The sequence below is a fragment of the Centruroides vittatus genome, unplaced genomic scaffold (genome assembly GCF_030686945.1).
Source record: "Centruroides vittatus isolate TY-2023 unplaced genomic scaffold, ASM3068694v2 contig_329, whole genome shotgun sequence".
NCBI classification, from domain to species: domain Eukaryota; kingdom Metazoa; phylum Arthropoda; class Arachnida; order Scorpiones; family Buthidae; genus Centruroides; species Centruroides vittatus.
The window spans coordinates 1,869,883-1,893,631 of record NW_027122113.1 but is presented as its reverse complement, the minus strand read 5'-3'; the positions used below and the strand labels follow the sequence as shown (position 1 = coordinate 1,893,631).

The following is a 23,749-nucleotide window of genomic DNA, read 5'->3' as shown; positions in this document are numbered from 1 at the left end:
CCATAAATTTTAACTTTCATTAATAAAATGGTATAAATTATTTTAACAAATTCTAAGAAATTAAAATAAAATAATTTTTTTTTCCTTGAAAAATAATTATTCTTTACAGAAATTTGAATCAATAATATATGAAGATTTAAACATGAGCAAATATTAAACAGTAAAATGTAGAATAAAATGTAAAAAGAAATATAAATAAAATATCTTCATTTGTCTTTCCACAAACAGAAATATTTTAATATTGGCAGTATTGACTTTTTAAAACTATACATAACTGTCTGTAAAAATGCAAAATGTTGTATTTTTACAGACAGTTAAGAGAAGAAATAAGACACTGCATTCTGTTTTATATATACACCACACTATGTATAATGCAAATCATTGTTAAGAAAATATTTGTTATTAAAGTATCATAAAATAATTTAAAACTAAGTATTTAACTTATTATCTTAAATAATTGTATTGTCTTAATTATATTAATTCAGATTAATAAATATTACGTATTTATTTATTTACATATCAAAAAAGAATAATAATTTGGTTGCATCCTGAAATTGATTGAATCTTTGTATTATTAATAATAAATTAAATATTAAAACATAAATTTTAGGTGTTTTTAAACCAGACTTTTTATTCTGATCTTAATTAAAATAAATACACCTTTTTATATTTCTGGATAAGCAATTGTTTATACATATCAACATTATTTTGTCATATTTTGAAGATCTTAGCTATTATTAGATATAAAATCAGAAGAAATATTACATCAACCATCAGCAGGGATTCATGTAGTTCATCCTAGTTTTATATGTAAGTTAAATATAATTTAAATTGTAATTTATTATTTTATGTTACTAATTTTCAATAGTTAATTCTTTTATGTATATTAAAACTTTTTCAGTATTAAATGTGCTTAATAAATTGTTTATTATTAAATTTAGTATTTAAAGTATCACCAGGAAATAAATGGTCTCTAAGGGAGAAGACAACATATACAGTTTATATTGAATTATATGATTCAAAACACCACCAAATTTATCTATCAGATGTAAGTATAATAGTTGAATTTAAATTTAATAAAATATACGAGGAGTCAATATACATCACAAATCTGCATAGACTGAAAGCCACTTAAAATCTGCATGCATCTTTTTTGCTGGTTCAGTGCCCATCGAGAAATCAGAATCAACAATATAATCCACTGTTATTCAACTACAATTGCTTTAATGTAGTGGGTGTGTTGTGCATCATTGTTGCACATTTTCTGTAGGCCACCTTATACTGTGGCACTTTTTGCTGAAAGCACCCTGCTGAAAGTGAAATATCTGCAAGTCTCCTTGGTGCAGATATGATTCTCTTGGATGACAATGCTTATCCTCACAAGACCAGACTAATATAGCAGATATTGAAAACTTTCAGTTGGGAACACTTGAAACATCCACCTTATAATTCAGACTTTAGCCACTAGTGATTTCCATTGTTTTAGCCTCCTGAAAAATCACCTAGGTGATTGCTGTTTTGATCATTACATTTCTGTTGGGGTCACTCACTGGCTACAGAAGGAGCTAAAAACCTGCTTTTCTGCCACTTTCAAGGACTTACAAAATAATAAGATAAGCATCCAGAGGTATAGGAGAATTATGTTGAAAAATAATAATAAATTTCAGTCAAGTAATCAGTTTTTTTTTATTTGTTTTGTGAAAATACATTGACGTATCCTCATATATATCACATGCAAAAATTAATTGCTATTTAGCCCTGTGGTAGCTGTACAAATAACAAAAATATTTAAAACATGGAAAATATGACACATACTAACTCAAAACATAATGTCCAATGAACCAATATATAATTTATTTACAGAATATAAAAGTGGAGGTTACATTTCCCAGTTTGCATTTCCAAGTTTCTTATTCATCTGATAATGGAACATATTATGTTGTTCAAACTCTTGCACCTGGTAGCTGTCAGATTCAAGGAGAAATTAAAGGAATTACAAAGGTCAGTTTATATATAATAGCATTATATATGTTTTTTTATATGTAATTTCTGTATATGTGTACTCTTAAAACATACATGTAATTTGATTCACATATCATATTCCTCAGTTAGATTTTATCAAAATTTGAAAATATTTTACTTTTTTTTTTTTTTGTATGTTTGAAATGTGTGCAAGATTATGTATCTGTTTCTCTTATAAAAGTTTATCTTGAAACACAATTGTTTAAATAGATTTTTTTTTTCAGTACTATTTATTCATTATTATTAATTGATTTTTCTAATTTATTAGACACACTTTTTTTTTGTCTCTTTAGTTAATTAAATGCTTAAATTATTGGCATTTATTTTAAACTACTTTGCTATTTTTATTTAGATGTTTGAGCATTTAAATTTATTGTGATTAAAATAGGTATTTCCTAAAATGGTTACAATAAGCAGATTCGATCTTGTTTTATTCTATTTTAATGTGAATTCTATCATAAAATCATAATATACAGGGTTCCTATGTACCTGGAAAATCGGGGATTTTTGTTAGTGTTTGGAAAAAAGTCATGGAAAGTCAGGGAATTTGTCTGCTTAGCTGATTTTGTTTGCAGAATATGGTTGACTAAGTGTAGCCATCTGCATGCAGCAAGAAAGTAATGCTGCAACCTTTATTAGTGAAATTAAGCTTATTAGCGAAATTAGTGCAAATATGTTATAACAGTCGACTGTCAAATGGGAGAAAGTTGATAATTAACTTAGACTAAGGGGGAAGTCTATAAACAATTGCTAGCAAACAATCATGTCAGTGCTACCAAACAAATGGTCACCTGATTAGATTCCCACACTGACTACACACACAATGGCCAGACACCTATTAGTGACTGGCGGACATACGGACATACCTAGGAGACAACAACAGAGGTTTGTCTCACTATATTGGGGCTGACATATTTAGAAGAGAGGATCGTCCTGCTATATGACAGCGGACATACTAGGAAGAGCATACTTGCTGACTTTCGTCCTGCCATAATTATAGTCCCAAAGGATTAAATATAATTTTGTATTGATTTGTATAAGTGTTGGCCATGAATAACTTGGCACCAAATCAACGGCCACTACTCCAACAAGGGTATGATAAAATATATGTAAACACTCTCTCAATTGTTTAGCATTCAAGTTAGGGCTATTAATAATAATTATAAATGCATATAGGCTAGGTCATTGACCTCTAGCATAGTAACGCATATCTATAATTGTATTTTTTGCTTGTATATTGTATCTTGTGCTTTATTTTTCTATTAAACTTGCTATTTTTAGTTAACATGACAACCTGTCATTATTTGGAGTAATGGTCACCCTATCAGCTTACCCATCAAGCTCCCCACTTGAATTATAGCCATCCAGTGACAATGTGAGCAGTCTTCACTAGACAGTCACTGTTAAAAGGGGTTTAGAGGTTGACTCTCTAACCCCCAGCTTTTCACATTACGAATATACTAGAATTCATTTTTAATCCATTTTTCTGTTGAAACATTTTTAATGTTAGAGAACACCACTAGATGTATAAATCTGTCTTTTATAAAATTTTTGTGTCTTTCTTATGTACTTAACTGCTTTCCCTATCTGATATCAGCAAAAGCACATTCCAAACACACTGAAAATTTTTCTGGGGTACTTAGTGCTGAACCTTGCCCAATCGCATATCATGAATTAACTTAATTTTGTGTGTGTAATATATTAGTCTTACTTACTGTTACTGTATTGTAAAAATATATTTTAAAATCACTCGAAATCAGAACTTAAATCACATCAAATTGTTTTAATGTTTTGACAGTTAATACAAATGTTTGCATTTATTGACAGTTGCAGGTCAGTTTTAAAACTAACCTTAATTGTTTGTGAAGAATTATTATAAAATGCAACACTGAGCATTGAAAAACTCCAGGGATCGAACAGTCCCTAATATCATATAATGCCAGATCAATCAGCATTTTAAGATTTTAAAAATGCTTTATTGTGAATTTGAGAGAAAAATCTGCAATACTCTTGATAATGTGAGATAAATTAAAATTTTTCCAAAATATTTTAACTTTTTCTGAACTCCACACAATTATTGTTTACACCCTCAGTTGGAAGTAAGGTGTTAATGAATTGATTTTTAAAAAAATGAGAACAAAGTGTGAAAATTGATAAATAATACCAATAAATTACAAATATTTATCATTTTTTATTTTAATAGTTTTTATTACATAACAAAACATAATTTCCAATTTCTTTCCAGTATATTAAAATTTTATAAATTTATACTTTTGTAATGGACTACAGAATTTATTAACGATCAAAAAATAAATAAATGGCTTTTTTTTCACCATTTTGAGGCCATATAATTTTATGGTTGTGGATTAATAACAGGATAAAGTACTTTTTATGTAATAGTGTTTAATATTATAATTTTTATTTTTATTAATTTAGCAATTATAAAAAGATGAAATTGTTAATTAGAATAAAAAACAACTAATTAAAAATTTGTTTGCAAACTTTTAAAAGTTGAAACAGTAATTTATTAGAATGTTCACTTCAAAATAGCTAAATAGATCAGTAAAAACTTATAATTTAATCATTTTTCACATTTATAATTTTTTATGTTGTGTAGTAATGTTTTAAACAGTTACCCGACATTTACAGTAAAAGATATAAAATGCTCATGTCAACTTGTGGTCGGCACAAGCATTTTACATCTGTTATGATTTTCCTTGAAAGTACTATACTGCAAGTGTGTTTTTCTCTCTCTCTTCTGTTAATTTTCTGCACTTTGATACGTAGTTTAATAATTAGTTTAATAGAAATAATGTTGGATAACAAATATCACTGATTTTGGCAAATTTATGGCTTAAAAACTGGCAACATTGATCATACTTGTAGTAATTCTGTAGTATCTTATAGTTTTGAATATTAACTAGGTAGCCTGATTGATTTTTTTTTTACATGGGGGAAAAAACACTTTATTTGAAAATTATTCATTGCAACATAATTTTAACAAAAAGTTAAAATTATGTTGCTGTTTAAAAATAGTTGCTCTTTTTGTCAAAAGATTGTTTTTCAAATTCATATTTCTAAGTCAAGAGTTCATCTTTTTTAAGCAGAGAACAGTACTGTTTGTATATCAGAGAATATTGCTTGTTGGTTTTATGCTACCTTGTATTTACTAGATTTACATACAAAGAATGATAAATGATTATAAAATAAAAAAGCCCATGTTTTGTTTGTAAATTGCTTATTTTTTAATCACATTGAAGTTATGGATCCTATTAAACAATAATATACGGAATATATGTACTGTGCTTTTTGGCACAGTCTTTGAAATGTATCAACTGTGCAAAAAGAGGGATAGATGTACTCAATGTTCACAGTAAGTAAAATTCTATTTTATTATGTCAATATTCCATACTGTAAGAAATGTTAGGGTCAGGGAATTTAGACAAAGTTCATCAGGGAAAGTCATGGAATTCAAAATAAAAATTCGAATAGGAACCCTGAATATACTGCTAATATTTAGTAGTAATGTATTAAGATTTTAAAATAAAAATTTTTTGAAATTTGAAGATTATTTAAATGAATAAATTACTTTATAGAAAAATATTTTCACTTTTAAATATTTTTTACAGAATGGCAAACTACTTAGAATTCTATCACCTGTTAGTGGTTATCAGGAAGTAACAATATATCAAGCTGTTCGTGTCTCTCCATCAGTTGTTTTGTTGCCATGGAATGATCATATACAGCCAAAATATTTTGTTGTTCTAAAAGTAAGATTATCTTTTATTTCAGTAATCAGTTAAGACCAAATTTAAATTAATATTGATCACAATTTTCTAATTAGTTTAGTATTTAAAATGTCTACTCAGACTTATTTTATTAACAGGACATATTATACTGACATCTTTGTTCAGCAAAAGTTAAGAGAGCTTATCAGAAAAAACAAACAGTCTTTATTTTCCACCAGTACACATACACAATATTGTGTTTTGGACTAGTTCGTCCCTCATCGATAGGTCTACATCCAATATTTTTTAAAACAGATCATTAAAATCAATATAAATTTATAAAATCCCAACAATAAAAAACTGATTACATTAAATTACAGTTTTTCTATTTTTAAACGTTTCGAAAATCAAAATTACAAGCAGAGCTACTCTCATTATATATCTTAGATACCTGCATGTTAGTAATAAACATAAGTTACATTATTAAAGTATATTTTAAACATATTTCCAACTTTTACTTGAATTATTAACTTATTACTAGATGCTCTCTCTTACATATGACCCGTGTTATTCCTTCTGTCAATGATTCTATTTCATGATTGGTGGATTTCTCTTCCTATATTGTTGTTCATTCTGTTCTGTTGTCTTGCTATGTAAATGTGTTTGTACAATTGCTTTTTGTAATTTTTTTCTTTTTCTTTATTTTTACAGTACTTAAACCTATTTCATACCCAGTTGTATTACAGTGTTCTGCTACTGCTGAATTTGCATAATTATTTTTAATCGCTCAAATATGTTCTTTTAAACATATTTTCAATTTTCTTTTTGTTTCTTCTATATATGTTTTCTTTTGTTCACAATTACAATTAAACAAATATACCACATCTTTTTCTTCTATAATCTCATAAACCAAAAAATATTTATTTTATAGAAATGATAAAAAATATGAGATTACATTACTAGATGCTCTCTCTTATATACATAAGAGAGAGCATCTAGTAATAAGTTAATAATTCAAGTAAAAGTCGGAAATATAATCTGAAAGTTGTAAATATGTTTAAAATATACTTTAATAATGTAACTTATGTTTATTACTAACATGCAGGTATCTAAGATATATAATGAGAGTAGCTCTGCTTGTAATTTTGATTTTCGAAACGTTTAAAAATAGAAAAACTGTAATTTAATGTAATCAGTTTTTTATTGTTGGGATTTTATAAATTTATATTGATTTTAATGATCTGTTTTAAAAAATATTGGATGTAGACCTATCGATGAGGGACGAACTAGTCCAAAACACAATATTGTGTATGTGTACTGGTGGAAAATAAAGACTGTTTGTTTTTTCTGATAAGCTCTCTTAACTTTTGCTGAACAAAGATGTCAGTATAATATGTCCTGTTAATAAAATAAGTCTGACTAGACATTTTAAATACTATACTATAAGATAAGGACACGGAGACATATGATTTAATTCTAATTAGTTATTTGAAACAATGTGTGGAGAAAGTCTTTTTGCATAAAAATTGAGATAGTAATTTTAATAACTAAAAATATTGTCAAAAAATGTAAGATATGATTTTTTTTTATTGATAATGTTAAGTCAATTTTTGTTGCATTTAATAATCTGATATTAAAAAAATCACTTCTGTGTATTATAAAAACACAGTTTGAATGAAAACATTCTTTTAATACATAATAACTATTTTAATGCCTTTCCTTAACATTATTATTATTTTTTTCTTTATTTAAATTGATAGTTATAAAATTCTTTTATATACTGAGACTTCATAAAAATTATTTTGGCTTATGTATCCAAACGTGTGAATAAATAAGTCAGAATTTTTGAAAATTATTTTTATATAATCTAAATATTTTATTGTTGATAATTTTATTATTTCTTAAGGCTACTGGTGGAACAGGTTCATATAAGTGGCTATCTTCTAATAATAGTATTGCAAAAATAACTCATGAAGAACATTTAGACAGAATTCAGATAGTTACTCATACTATTGGAAATGCCAGTATAACTGCTATAGATCTTCAGAATTCACTTTTTATGGATTCTGCAAAGGTGTGATTGTATTATTATTATTATTATTATTGTTGTTGTTATTGTTTAAATTAAATTGGAAATTTTTTTCAGATCTCTATACAGATTGTTGCTAGTATCAAGTTTTTGAATGCAACTGTTGAAACTGAAATTGGACAATCTGTTATTTTACCATTAGCAATCTATGGGTATGAATCTGAAGGTATGAAAAGTTTTAAAGATTGAAAAATAAATTAATAAAAACTTGATAATCATTTTATACAATACCATTTATATTTTCTAGGTAGAATAAAAATGTTTAATAATTGTTCTGAAATACCAATTGAAGTAGATGTTAATTTAGAAAAATTCAGTTATAGTGAAGGTAAATTTAAAAATTTTTTTATTTTTATCACATTTATTTAAAGATATAACTTTGTAGTTTCTGGTGTATTCATTCTGACACTTTATTAATGGACTTAATTCAAATAAATGTATAAATTGTATTTGTCATAAAAAAATAACCCCAAATGCTAATGTTTCTTTTTGTCTTAATAATAAATTGGTTAAATGAAATTTTAAGATAACAATGACTAGTAGTTTTTAGTTGTATTTTATAAGAAAATGTTTTTGTTATAATTTAATTTATTGCACCGACATTATATTTGCATCAATATTTTTCAAGTATTTTACAGATTATTTTGCAACTTATTCCAGATGTTCTATGACATATTGCATGGGTAGTTATAAAATTTCTATTTAGAACTGTTTATTAAAAATTGATAAATGTTGTTTTAATATAATAATGCTTAGTTCTATTAAAATATTACAGTTAGCATAAATTTATGTTTTGCTATTACTATTAATTTTCCTATGGAAATGATTAATATAGTGTGTTTTCTTCAAAAATATTAACACTATTTTTATCATGTATCTATTAATAAATCTTCATATGAGATCCGTAATCAGTATTTAATAAATTATATAGCTTTTTTATTAATTAATAGTAATTTCAGTTTAAGAAATACATTACTTCTATTTATTAGAAAGTAGTATTATAGACTTAATTCATTTATTGAATTATTGTTTTTTTCTAGTGTAATACACTTACACTTATTTGAAGTGTAGTACAGTAGAGAGTCATTTATCCAAATCAATTGGGGACTGGAGTTGTTCGGATAACTGATTTTTCGGATAACCGATTATGTACGAAAAAATATATTAACCTGTCTGATGTTGAAATTTTTCTCCATTGCATGTCGCTTCGTGTTGAATTTTTCTCCATTGCGTGTTGCTTTGTGTTGAATTTTCGTTGATTTTAAGCCTAACGAAAATTTTTATAATAATAATAATCGAGGCTATTGTATCGTTAAAAATTATTTCTTTATTTTGTACAAACAAAATAAATATATTGAAGAATATAAAAACATGAAAATTATACTTTAGAATTAAATCTAGTATCAAAAACGTTTCGATTCAGCACGACACAGTCCGACTGAAAATCGTTCGGATAACCGGTATTCGGATAAATGACACTCTACTGTACTTCAAAATCTCATTTTTCTCATCCATCATGTAAAATAAATTATCTATTGTAATATCATTTTGTAATTGTGTACATTTCATTTCACATTTTAAAATTGTGACATATTTAGAAATAACTTTCTAACATATAATAAAAATATTCATTTTGATTGCTATATGTTTGTTTGGTTTTATTTTTATTGATTTTTTTTTATTATTTATTGATTTTTATTATAAAAATTTTAATTATTACAAATATCTTAGGAACAGATATAGTTAGCACAGGCTGCCGTGCTCTTCAATTTACATGTAAAGCAATTGGATATTCTGATGTTGTTGTCCAATATGATACAGGTGAAGGAATTATAAATGCAACATCTACTATTGCTTGTCATAAATTGTTACAGGTATTATTATAATTTTCACTTTGAAAATATTACTAAACTTTATAAGTTATAGTAATTTATTATTTTTATTGTTATAGCCAGTATATCCTAAGCAGTTTGCAGTGTTGGCTCTTGGTTCTTCAATGGAAATTGCATTTGAAGGTGGGCCAAGACCTTGGCCTTTGGATTTACAGGGCCATTATATTCACAGTAAGGCAGTATTTTATATACATATATATAAATTCCACACTTAGAATAAAACTGACATATTTGTAGTGCATACATACCAAAGAAAAATAGAACTATTTTTATTACAAGTGGAAAATTATATACACAAAAATTATAATATAACAGTTTAAATGTATTTGTTAATTTATTTAATAAATAAAATTTGAACAATTTTTGCAATAATTTTGAGAATAGAAAAAATATGCTGTATATACTGCCCAACATTATTGGGTCAGCTGCAGCTCATTCTTAAAATTTTGAATAATAAAGCAAGAGTCATCACAAAGAATTTGAAAATTGGAACAAAGGAAATCCATAGATTAGATACACTGTGTTGATGTGTGTGACGTTTTCATAATAAAGATGTATATAGAAGAAAAAATAATTCCGAAGTATATTTACTAACTTTAGGGTCTTTATTTATTAAAAAGACAAAATTTTTATATAAATGCATTCCCTGACCTTAGTAAATACACCTTGTATTTGAATTAATGTCTGGCTCTATTTTAAATGTAAAATGAACTATATTCTTAATTATACTTTTAAGAAAGTATTTGTATTAATCATTATAAAGAAGTTATTTTTAAGAATTAATTTAATATCAATAGATCCATAGTGAATCAACTTATTATCCATCAATACACTTAACCTATCCCATATTGAAATGTTTTTTGTTGCATGTAGCCACCATGTTGAATTTTTGTCAATGTTAAGCCTACGAAAAATTTTTTTTTTAAATAATGATTATGGCTGCTGTACTGTTAAAAATTATTTTTTTACTTTGCACAAACAAAATAAATATATTGAAAAATATAAAAACAAAAAAAAATTATATTTCGAAAGTTTGTTTTAATATAAAAATTATGATGCATAGTGACATCTAGTATCAAAAACGTTCCGATGCAGAAACGAGTATATTCGGGGGTCAACAAGTCAAATGAGGTCAGCACGAAAATACTCAAACAACATGGGACAGGTTAAGAACTAAAAGAATTACAGCTGACAGAATACTAATAATATATTAAATGTGATTTGAAATATGTAATTGACTTCTAAATGTTATAAAATAAATATTTGCGTAATTATAAATAGTTAATTTGTTAAATATAACTTAACCATTTTAAATAGCTATTCATTTATCTAAAAATAATGCACCTTTTCAAACATTGTTTCTTAAAGTTTATTTTAGTATTATAAATTAATTTATTAGAAGGTAGTCCATAAAAGTTACATAAATATTTTTTAAATATACATGTCCAAAACTTAATGATGGACACAATTACTAGTGATGTGATAGCTAAAACAGTCACCAATCCAGTCAGTGACAACCCTTCCATGACATTGTGAGTTCTGCATCATAGCTTGAGGTGGATATATTTCATACTAACATGTATCTCTGAGTATTGGTAAACACTTCTCATCCATTCTCCACCTATGTCTCTTTCACTGAACACTTACTTTTATTGCTTCAATTTGTTAAATCCTACAAGTTATTGAGTATTATCCTGTGATAGACACAAAGTAATACAGTTATTGCCATATTTATTTGTTTGCATTTGTTTACAGTTTTCTCTACTCATGTATATCATCCATCCTTAAGTTTTGGACATGTGTGATTCTTTCTTTAACAATTTAATATGTTGGTAGAATTTTAAAATTAGAGATTCCAACTATGACAACTACAAAAATTTACCGTATTTTACGGACTATAAGACGCACTTTTTTCTTCAAAAAATTGTCTCCAAAATCATCATCATCATCATCATTTATTGTCTATTGGAAATTTCTTCCCTATTACAAGGGGGTCACATTTACATTGTTTACTTGTTTTTTACTTTACAATACTTTTGATTTTAATTTACACCTATTTTTCCACGAATACATTCCAAACATTTTTAATATGAATCTTACAATTTTATTGTTCTATTTCATTAATAATAACATGTTTTAATACTTCATTAGTGTTAGTTTGTTTTGTTTTTATAAATGTCGATTATTTTACAAAAATAGTTATAAATTTTATATAAGTCTTTTTTACCCATTTTGTTGAAGTTTTTTAACAATTCTATTAGCGAGTTGCATTTATAAGTTCGAGTTATGTCATAGTGTTCACGAATATCATTTAATTTTGGACATTTTAATATTAAATGATAAGGTGTTAAATCATCGGAGTTACATAAGAAACATTTTGTTGATAAGCTTATGTAAGTGTTGTTAACATACAGCGAATATTTATTTAAACGAAGTTGTGCTATAAAGCGTTTTACATTCAAGTTTACCGAATACAACATATATGATTGAACTGATGGTATTTTAAATATATCTAAGTACCACGGATGATATTTACTGCTATGTAAGGAGAACTGATCTTTGTTTATGGATTGTGCCATAGCTGAGTTTAAAAGTAGTGAGTAGCCTGTTTTCCAATCTTGAATGTTATCTTGAAATAGTAGTTCTGATACTCCAAAAGAGTTGAAGATAGTTTTTAATTTGTTATGCCATAGCTGTTTATTTTTTTGAAGTTTACTTTGCTTGATGTTTTCATGATATAGAGCAATCAAATTGTTGTCACTATTGAATTTGAGTCTGTAATAAAATTTAATGATTCGTTTTAATATGAACGGGAAGGACCATATACGATTGGTTTCATGACGTAGTGCATATCCGGGTATTGTCCGTTCTAACTGAAATAATCTGCGTAGATAGTAAATATGGAATCGTTCTAATTTGTAGAGATAATCCAAGCTCCAAATGGGACTGGCGTAAAATATCATTGGATTAATAATCGAATTGTAAAGTTTCATGTGTATTCTTAAGTCAGAAGTTTTCAATCTGCTGCATAAAAACAAAAGATCATCGATTGCTTGATTGACTTTATTGTTAAGTTTAGAAATGTGCGATTTAAATGTTAAGTTCCAGTCAAAATTAATTCCTAGGTAATTTATCTCATTGACAGTTTGTAGCAGGATATTTTCATGATAAATTTTTGTTTCGTTAACAGATATTTTACTGTTGTTCCGAAAAATAATTATTTTAGTTTTACTTGGATTAACTGCTAAATATTTAGACTTAAAATGCGAATTTAATTGATTGATTTTCCTTTGGAGAGAAATTTTTGTCGGTGCTACCACAACCAAGTCATCAGCAAAGAGAATATAATGAAATGCTTTATTGCCTATGACTATACCATCGTTTACTTCAGAAAAAAGATGATCTATATCTTTCAAATAAAAGTTAAATAAATGTGGAGATAATGGATCTCCTTGAAGAATACCACGTGAATGCGTTAATGGTGGAAGAATGTTTTTACCGTGCTTAATCTTTATTTTATAATTTTGAAATAATATTGATATTGTTCCTGTAAATTGAGAACTAGCACCAATCTCCTTAAGTTTTTGTTGTAATAAAGGTACATATACTGAATCGAATGCCTTTTTAATATCTATAAAAGCAGCATACACTTTTCTATGTTTTTTTACGAGATATATTTGAATAATCATTAGCAAAGTAAATATCGCAAATTCGGTGCCTTTATTTTTTGTATAAGCAAACTGAAATTCTGCTTCTAACTCGTTGATTTTGATCCAATATTGAAATTTTTTTGCAAGTATCGAGGTAAAACATTTTCTAAGTGTAGATAACAAAGCTATAGGTCTATAGTTTTCTGGAGCCATCTGGTCTCCCTTTTTATAGATCATCGTCATGATTATGGAATTCCAAGATTCAGGATAGGACAATGTGCTGTACATAGCATTGAATATTTTCAATAATTTTATTTTAGATTCCGTTGGTAGCATTTTTAAGAATTTGGTTGGTATGTTATCATCCCCTGGGGTAGTATTGTTTTTTGTTTTTTGAATTACTTCGTCGAGTTCATTCATAGTCAAGTCAGCGTTTAAATAATCATCATAATAATTAATATTTCTTTCCATTGGAACTTTTAAATTTTTTATAATGAAGCTTTGATAAAATTTCTTCCAAGTTTCGAATCTTATACAAATGTTAATATCTCCTAGATTAGCTTTTGGTCGAAATTTTCGGATAGTATTCCAAAATATTTTGCTATTATTACTATTATTTATTAAATTTGATTCAATTCTACAAAAGTAGTTTTTCTTTTTCGTCTTAATTAAGTTATTGTAGATTCGTTTGGAGTTTTTGTAATTAATCAAATTTTCTTTATTAGGATTTTGCCTATAAATTTTTAAATCTTGTTGCTTTCGCCGTTTTTCTTTGTAACAATCGGAATCATACCAGATTTTTTTATTTTTATTTTGCGCGTATTTGTTATCCTTGTTTGATATTATATAATCATTCATGATATTCATCATTATTTTGTATACCTCTTCACAGTTATTGTTAGTTACTTCTAGCATATTTTTAAACCGATTTCCAATTTCGGACTCATAATTAGCCAATTTGTACTTTATCTTGAAGTTGTTGTTATATATATAATCCGAATTCTCAAAAGGAAATAAACGGAATTTTGCTATTGTAGGAAAATGATCTGAAATATCGAAATTCGTAGTCTGAAATTCTACACAACAATCTAAGAATAATTCAGAGCAAATTGTGAAATCTATGGTCGAAGCACCCGTATTAGTCAAGCAAGTATGTTCAGCTGGAATATCCTGTTGAATTCTGCCGTTAAGAAGAAACAATCTGTGTTCTGTTAGCAACTCGATAAAGTTTTTACCCAATCTGTTGGTTTGTTTATCTTTCGAAAGACGTTTATTAGATATATTGAAATTGGCACCTTTATATTTTGAATCTATTAACTCACCAATCCTTGCATTAAAATCTCCCACTACCAAAATGAGCGGAGAAATATGACTCCAACTTTCTAATGTTTTAAACATATTTTTTAAAGTACTTAGATCATCAGGCGGAATATAAGCAATTAATAATGTTATTAAATTATTCGTTTTATTTACCAAAGTAGGCTTCTGTAATGAGATAAGAAGTAGCATATAATTGTTGAATTTTTTTATGTCAATTATTTTACCAAGGTTCTTTTTTATAAGGATACATATACCTCCACTTGGACGGCCTGGACCTGTAGGTTTTTGTGCTTGGATCGATTCCACTATAAAGTTATTAAAAAATTTTGTTTTATAATACAAATTCGAAGTAATCCAAGTTTCAGTAATTGCTAAAATATCCGGATCGTATTTAACACAAAAGTTATTTATTAGTGACGTTTTATTTTTTATTCCTTGGCCATTCCAGTTAGCAATGGAAACCATTTGATTATTCTTTATGACTTTGTTATGTTGCGTATATTTTTGCTTAACATGATATCAACTGTCTGTATTTATTTGATTACTATAAGGACGAAAATTATTTACATAAACCAATTTGCTCAATTTTAGGCTATATGTTATTTTTTCTTGGTTTATCGTTAATATATCATTACGGAGTTTAACTTGGTCTTTTTGTTTTCGTAATTCATGAAGTATTGGGAGTAAATTTTTCTTTCTTATCCTTGAGTTTTTAGTCAAATCTGGGGATATTTGCATGTCTTCCCATTCTTCTAATGCGTTTTTTTGTTGTTTCTTTTGAATAAAGGTATAGAAAAATTTATCACGAAGTTGCTTATTGCTGAATGTTATTCTTACTGTTGTATTAGGTTTCTTAGTTATTAAGTTTGTTTCTGTTATCTCAGTTTGGGCTATATCGTGAATGTTTAGTACATTAGTCATAAAGTTATATACCTCTAACGTAGATATGGATTTCGAGCTTGGATATTTGTATACAATTATTTTTTTATAATTATAATCATTAATTAAAGAGTCTATTTTAAATTGCGTTAGTTCATTTTCACTTTTTTGATTTTCTAGTTGTTGTTTTAAATTTTTAATTTCTTCCTCCATATATATCTGTCTTTCCTTAGTCTCACGTATATCTTGACGTATTCGTTCTACGTCTTCTTTTATATAGACCATTTGTTCTAACAGTTTATCATTTGAAGCATTTATTAAATCTGATATTTTAGTCCATAGAAGTGCAGTTGTGGTGTCAAGTTGACTTGCCGGATTAGTAAGAAGGCTTGAATTAATATTAGGTGACTCACCTGTTGAGCCTAATGAATTCTGCTGACCAGGTTCCATATTTTGATTCGAGAATTCTTTTGTTCCTTCTTGTGAATCACTTTTCGGTTGTGTTCCGTAATCCGTAATGAGTTTGGAGCTTGAAGTGCTTGGTTGAGCTTGTTTGTTCTCTGTCCTCGTTCTGGTCAGTGGAGGTCTTCCACGCCTGACTGGAGATCTTTGCATATTATTATTTTTTGTATTATTGCTTTTTCCTTTACCTTCACTTAGTTAGTGTTAGTTTAAACTTGTTTAATAATAAGTTAATCAAATAAACAGTAATTCACCACTTCGCTGCACAAATGAAAGGTTCACAGAAAAAGTCACTCGCAGCGCTGACGTTCAAACACGCCCCCCTAAATTGTCTCCAAAATTAAGGTGCGTCTTATAGTCCATAGCATCTTATAGTCCATAAAATATAGTATATAATATTCATAAAATGCTTTTAGAAATCGATTTTTTTTTTAATGATTGTTTACAATACTTTTAAAAAGTAATCTTGAATATTTCTTGTTAATTTTTTATAATTTGAAACTAAATTTTGATTTGTTCTTTAGTTCTATTACTTCCACCATTATGGAAATTGAAAAATTTATGAATATTTATCTAAAATTCATAAATAGAGAAAAACTAAAAATTTCTAGTGCATTTTTACATATCATAGGAAGAAAATACCATGGCAGAGTCAGTCTTGAGGTTTTTTGTTGCCATGATATGTAAAGTGTTTAAAAACATCTCTGGCAATTAATAAATAAAACAACAATGATAGATATACTAATGTGAAAAAACAAGAAGTGTGAAGAGATTGAGAATTTGTATTCCATTTATGAACTTAAAATAAAACCAGCACAATAAATTTAATTTACTAATAATGTTTCAGTTCTGCCTTGCATTGAATTGGCTGTAAGAAATAAATCTAATAGTTTACAGTTGTTTAGACTCACTTTATTAAAACTTTTTGAATGTTTAAATTGTTTATATTTTATTATTGATATTCTACATCATTCCTACTTTTGGATTTTTGAAAACAAACTGAATGATCAATTTTAATATTTTAAATCTTTTTTTTTTTATAATTTTAGATTCTTAACTTTCAAATAAATATCTTAATTTTTTAATAAATTCATATTTTCAGTGAGAACAAGTTCTTCAAAAATAACAGAAATTACTTTGTTTGATTCTCAACATTATCATAGTAAGATTTTTAAATAATAAATCTTTAAGATATAATATATAACAAATTTATTAATGATGATGATAATAGATATTGTTAATATAAGTTTAGTTAAGTAGCATAATATCAGTATTAGATATTTGTTTTGATTTTTTAATAAGAAAATCGTTTATATTGTAGACATTGATTTTACATCTTAATTATTCAGTTACAAAAATTAACAAATTCCTATAATATAGATTTCTATTTAATTTATAATTTTGAACTAAAAAAAAAAAATGTTTGTTCATTGTTAAGTCAGTTTATCTTGCAGTAAAATTATTTTACATTTGAAAAATACTTTGTTATAAGGTTACTATGAGAATTCAAATAATCATCTAGAATAAACTATATAAAATAATAGAAAATCTATTAATATATTATCACAATATGTTATGTTTGCAAAAAGTTTTAACGTAAGAGCATTGGCATTATTAAGGAAAAAAAAGCTGCTTTAATTAATTTAATTAAAAATATATATATGTATATTAGAATTAGTCAACATTTTAATCTAAAGTGTAAAATTTTGTAAATATTTTCATTTCAGAAGATGTTCATGTTGCAAGAGTAAGTTGTAAGAGTATTGGTGAATCTGTGAGTATTCCTTTCTTGTGATTAAATAATTTAAAAATTTTAAAAATCCTAAATTGCATGATTGTTTTTTTCCAGATGTTGGATGTAACAGTCGGCAATCACCCTTCATTAAAAAATCCACTTCCAGTGGAAAATAAAGCTTCTGTTAGGTAATTATAAATAAATACAATGTTATAGCATATATTTTCATATAACAATAATATATTTAGTTTTATATAACATAAAACTTTATCTTAATATAAATACAGCCTAATTTCAAATTACTTTAAAATTACTTTATTTTTTTAATTAATCAGAATTTATCATTAAAAGTAATATAACAAATATAATGAAATTTGTTTAGAATTTCTTTAAGTAATCCAAAATTTTGATGACTAATTTTCATAATATTGCTGAGATTTGTCTTCTTCACCCACATTGGCTGATTCATTATAGATATTATTTGTCTATAATAGAGAATTGAGACTAATTATGTAGTTTATCATGTACCTCATATGGTTTAGAAATGAAAATTTATATTAAAATATTTTTAGATTCCAATGAAAAAGAATGAATAAATATGATTATAATACAGTTTAATCATTAAGGGATGATTTTATTGCATAATATGAATAAAATTTTTATTCTGTTGCAAATATAACTGTTGAATTAATTCTTTTGAGTAAACTTGACATATCCACATTTCCTTTGGATATGAAGTTTGAGGAAATTTATCTATAGTATTTCAAAAATACAAAAATTTTGAAATAACACTTTTCTTTAAAAATGTAATACAGAGATGCTGAATATTTTCATATTCTAAAATTTTCCCAAAAATTATTGCACACAAAATAAAACAACAATTTACAAAGCAATTAATAATTATTACTATCAGGTCAGTCCGTAAGTTCATGCGTATTTTTATCTATAAAAAAAGCAGCAAAAAATTTTAATAATTTTATTTCAATCTATTATGTATTCACCATTATTTTGTACAATTTCTTGCCATCTTGATGGTAGCTTTTTAATCTCGTCTTCGTAAAATGATTTCAGTTTTGAATCAAAATATTCAGAAATAGCCTTTTTTTACATTGTTCCCATCCTCAAAAGTTTTCCCTTTTTAAAATATTCTGCAAACTGCAAAAAAGATGATAATCACTGGGAGCAATATCTGGCGAATATGGTGGATGAGGTAAAATTTTCCAGTTGTAGCTTTCAAGTTTCTGTACAGTTATTTTTGCAGCATGTGGTCTGGCATTGTCATGCTGCAAGAGAACCTGCTTTCTGTTCACTAATGACGGTCGATTTTTTTTCAATTTTTTTATTTAAATGCTCTAATTGCTCACAATGCATTTGAGTTGTAATTGTTTGATTAGGTTCTAACAGCTCAAAGTGAATTACACCTGACATATCCCACCAAACAGACAAAAGAATTTTTTTGGATGCAACCCACCTTTTGCAGTCAGTTTTGGCTGCTTGTCACGATCCATCCATTGTCTTTTTCTCGTCACATTATTATAGAGGATCCATTTTTTGTCTCCAGTAACCAGCCTCTCAAGAAAAGGTTCTAAAGTAATACAGGATAAAAGAGACATGCAAATGTTTACACGTTGTTGTCGGTTAGCTATTGACAGTTCATGTGGTATCCATTTTCCTAGCTTCAAAACTTTTCCGATTTGTTGTAGGTGTCTATGAACAGTTCCATGGGATGAATTTAAACGTTCCACAATTTCATCAACTGTTAAAGATGGTTCTGCTTCAACTAGTGCAGAGAGAGCATCATCATCAAAGTCAACGGGTCTTCCAGTACGAGCCTTATCCTCCACACTAAAATCATTGTTTCTAAATCTTTCAAACCACTTCTGTGCAGTCCTTGCACTAATTACAATTTGATTATGTACAGTATTTATTTTTTTTGGCTGCATTTGTAGCATTCTCACCACTTAAAAATGAATATAAAAGATATGTTTTATACTTTTTATTGGTTACTTCCATTTTAACAAAAATAAACAACTGAAATGTTCACAATTCTGAACAGTATTATATGAATGAGATCCAATTTATACACTTCAGTGTAAAAATTATCACATTAGACTGACATTTTTAACAGCAAAACAAGAGTTTTCTCAAGGTCATAAAAATGGGCATGGACTTATGGACTGACCTGATACATAGTTTGGAAAATTCAAATTAAATCATATAAATAATTGAATAGACCTATCATATATTGGGTTGTTCGCAAAGTAATTTTGTTTTTTTATTACTAGAGGAATTAGATGTATTTTTAACCACCCAATTTTATTTTAAACCACATTTTCATTATATACTTCGACAACTGACATTTTAAGGCTTATTTGTAAAAAATTTTGTTTGATTCTGTACAATTGTTTTTTTTTTTTTTCTTTCGGTATCCCATCAAATTTGGAAAATCGAAAGCATCATTTTCGGTATATTTTGCTTTTTTATAACTAAAAATCCAAAATGCTGTTCAAACAAGAAAAAATTGTGGTACATGTTTGGAGATGATGTGTTGAGAGAAAGACAGTGCCAAAACTGGTTTACAAAATTGCATTCTGGCCATTTTAATATCGAAGATACACCACATTCTGGATGGCCATTTGAAGCCAACGAAAACAAAATAAAGGTACTGATTGAAGCAATCTGCCGTATAACAACATGTGAAATCACTAAGAGATTAAATCTGTTAAATTGAATTGTTTATTATTACTTAAAACGAATTGGTTTCATTCCAAAACTCGATATATGGGTTCCACGTGTTATTAAAGAGAGATGCTCTCTATGGTGGGATTTTAAACAGATTTGTTTTTGAGCTATTACCAGACAATTTAACAATTGATTCGAAAGTGTACTGCCATTGAGTAAACAAATTGAGTAATATCAAACAGATAAGGCCAGAATTGATCAACAAACAAAGTGTAGTGTTTTACTATGATAATGCCAAATTTCACACAAGTTCGGTAACTGGTCAGAAACTGTTATAGCTTAGATGAGATGTGTTATCACACCAACCATATTCGCCAGATCAGACACACTCAGATTATTACTTGTTCCGGTCTATACAAATTTTTTTTAACTGTAAGACATATACTTGAAATGACAATGTCAAAAATCACTTGGATCGGTTTTTTGTAAACAACGATCAAAATTTTTATGAATGTGAAATCATGCTACTACCAGAAACAATGACAACAGGTATTTGATTAAAATGGTCAATATATAATTCAATAAAATATTTATTTATTATAAGAATATTGCGTTTATTTTTCTATGGAAAAAACGAAATTACTTTCCGAACAACCCAATAATTTGCCATGCAGCAATAAACTGATAAATTATCATAAAATTTTTTGAATTAAATGCTTTAATTTAAGTATGTCATCATTATAAATGGGATATAAAATTGTAAATTTGATGTAATAAGTTGATTAATAGAAATGAAATTGAAATTAATTCCACAAATGACCTATCTTTAACATGGAGCACTAATTAACAGACATTTTGACAACCAAAAACACAATTTATTTAAGATCATGTACAATTTTTTCTGAAAAATTATTTAAGAAATTGCCAATTTTTTGCAAAAGTAAAGTTTTTAGTTTTTGGCTAACTCTTTCATTAGCTAAACTTCAACTTTTTCAACTGTTGTGAATATCATACTCAGCTGAAACTGGTGAGTGCTATGCAGGACTAAATTTTAAGGCATAACTACCCAAACAAGTGTAATTTAAGCTGTGTTATTAGTATGTGCATCAAAATCTAGAAACTTCCTAACAATGTGACATGTTCAATATTGCAGCTTTCTATAGTGCCATGTATGTTTTTATTAAAGTTTAATGTTTCTAGACTTTTGTGTAGTGTGTGGTATAACACTAGTAGAAGAAATATATTTAGACATAAACCAGATACTAGCTCAGCCAATAATTAGTCAAATTAACAAAATAACACCTTCTACTTATAGCTGAGATAATTTTTATTGAGAAAAACAAACGTTTTCGGCTTACTCAATAAGCCATCCTCAGGTTATAACTTTTGAAAAAAAAGGAACATTATCGTTCCATTAAAAGAATACAAATATTTGAAAAAATTCAAAACATTAGCAACGGACAAAAAGGAAGAACATGGTAATATAAATAAGTGAATATACAAAAATACATAAAAACAAAAGGAAGAACATGGTAATATAAATAAATAAATATACATAAATAAATAAAAACAAAAAAGAAAGAACATGGTAATAAAAATAAATATACAATAAAATCGTTATAGTGGGAATAAGAAGTAAAAGATGAAAAATAAAAAATAAAAAAATGATTCCACTGGTGATACTTTTAAAAAGAATGGCAGATTATCGAGGAATGATGCCAAAACAAGCTAAGACAAGCCTACGAGTTCGTGATACATTTCTTAACCACGAATTTCCAAGCTGTTGGTAGGCTGTCAGCGTCCCTCGCATTTATGCATGCGTCTTCCAACTTGCTTTTATAGATTTCAATTTTTTCTGCGGTGCTCGCTAACGTTGGAGAGCTCAAGGGTTTTACAATATCCGCTTCCACCCATTTAATTACCGAGCCTTGGGTCTGCGCGTATTGCGAAAGTACTGTTGCGTTGGATCCTTTCCTGACATCATACTTGTGCTCTTTAAGTCTTTTCCCTAAACTTCTTGTTGTGACTCCTATGTAATCTTTTTCGATACCTAGTTCAGCGTTCTCGTACGGGATTTTGTATACTCCTGCTCTATCTTCCTTCCTAAAGCGATCTTTATCATTCCTTAAGATTGTATATAGGTTCGGAGCTCTTTTTAGAACCATTCTGGTCTCCTTGCGGTTTGCAATTTCTTTCATAATGCCTTTTGAATTCTTGTTGTAAGTAAACTTTGTGATTTTACTGGGAACGTATTTTGAACTTCTTGTTGTGCCCATCTTATACTTTTTAACTAATCCTGCTATTGTGCCTTTCTTATATCCTAGGGATTCGGCCACTTGCGTGATTCTGTCTATTTCCTTATTTCTATTAATAACGTTGTCACAATAGGTATAGGCCCTTCTGATAAGAGCTCGGAATGCTGCCAGCTTGTAATGGTACGGGTCATTAGAATACGATGGAATATAAAGTGGGCTGTGTGTTGGTTTTACGTACACGTTGGTGGAAAAATGCCCTTCTTTGAACACAATATTAATGTCTAGAAAATGGATAGCGAGGGAACTCTTTTGTTCCATTTTCAATTTTAGGCCATCATTGTTGTTGTTTACTCTTTCTACGAATTTTCTTATCATACTATTATTCCTCCATACAATAAGAACATCGTCCACGTATCTCTTGAAATATAATACATCCTTTTTAAAATCATACAGGACTTTTTTTCTCCATTTTTCTAATGACCAACTCTCACAATATTCCTGAGACCGGACTTCCCATTGGTACTCCCCGTTTTTGCCTGTACGCTTGGCCGTTGAAACTAAAGCAGGATTCATAACATATTAGATTGACCATTTCTGAAATCTCTTCGTTGTAACGTGCTAATTCCGGGTTTACGTCGAACAAGAACTCTAAAAGGGCTTCCTTACAAGACTCGATTTTTATGGAAGGATACATGTTTTCATAATCAAAAACCGTTGCAACTTCCTCTTCCATTAATGATAAGTTTTGTATTTCCTCAACCACATTCGCAGGATCTTGCGCTACTAGTGCGCTGTTGTCAAGCTGAGAGGATATATATCTGTGTAATCGCTTTTCTAAGATGAAAGTCGGTCACTTGCGTTTTTCTACTATTGGCCTTATTTCCTTCCCTTCTTTGTGAGTCTTGGCGAAAGCAAACAATCTTGGCACCCCTGGTCTTGCGTTATTGCATTTCTTGAGAAAGGGTAAAATGGTGTTAAGTTTAGTTCCCGCTAGCCTTTTGACTCTCCTATCAATGCTCTCGATGATTTTGTATT

General features: G+C 27.7%; 1 protein-coding gene across 2 annotated transcripts in view; it reads left to right on the top strand.

Moving 5' to 3' along the window:
* Positions 1–23,749, top strand: part of LOC136973741 (nuclear pore membrane glycoprotein 210-like) — an 88,039-nt gene that overhangs the window by 31,206 nt on the left and 33,084 nt on the right. For both annotated transcript variants that reach the window (XM_067268486.1, XM_067268487.1), the window contains 12 exons: positions 742–810; positions 942–1,048; positions 1,864–2,001; positions 5,652–5,792; positions 7,657–7,824; positions 7,897–8,005; positions 8,087–8,167; positions 9,571–9,713; positions 9,791–9,902; positions 17,145–17,204; positions 17,770–17,816; positions 17,892–17,965. In XM_067268486.1, the coding sequence (XP_067124587.1) occupies positions 742–810; positions 942–1,048; positions 1,864–2,001; positions 5,652–5,792; positions 7,657–7,824; positions 7,897–8,005; positions 8,087–8,167; positions 9,571–9,713; positions 9,791–9,902; positions 17,145–17,204; positions 17,770–17,816; positions 17,892–17,965 (1,249 nt within the window). The remainder of the gene's footprint in view (positions 1–741; positions 811–941; positions 1,049–1,863; positions 2,002–5,651; positions 5,793–7,656; positions 7,825–7,896; positions 8,006–8,086; positions 8,168–9,570; positions 9,714–9,790; positions 9,903–17,144; positions 17,205–17,769; positions 17,817–17,891; positions 17,966–23,749) is intronic.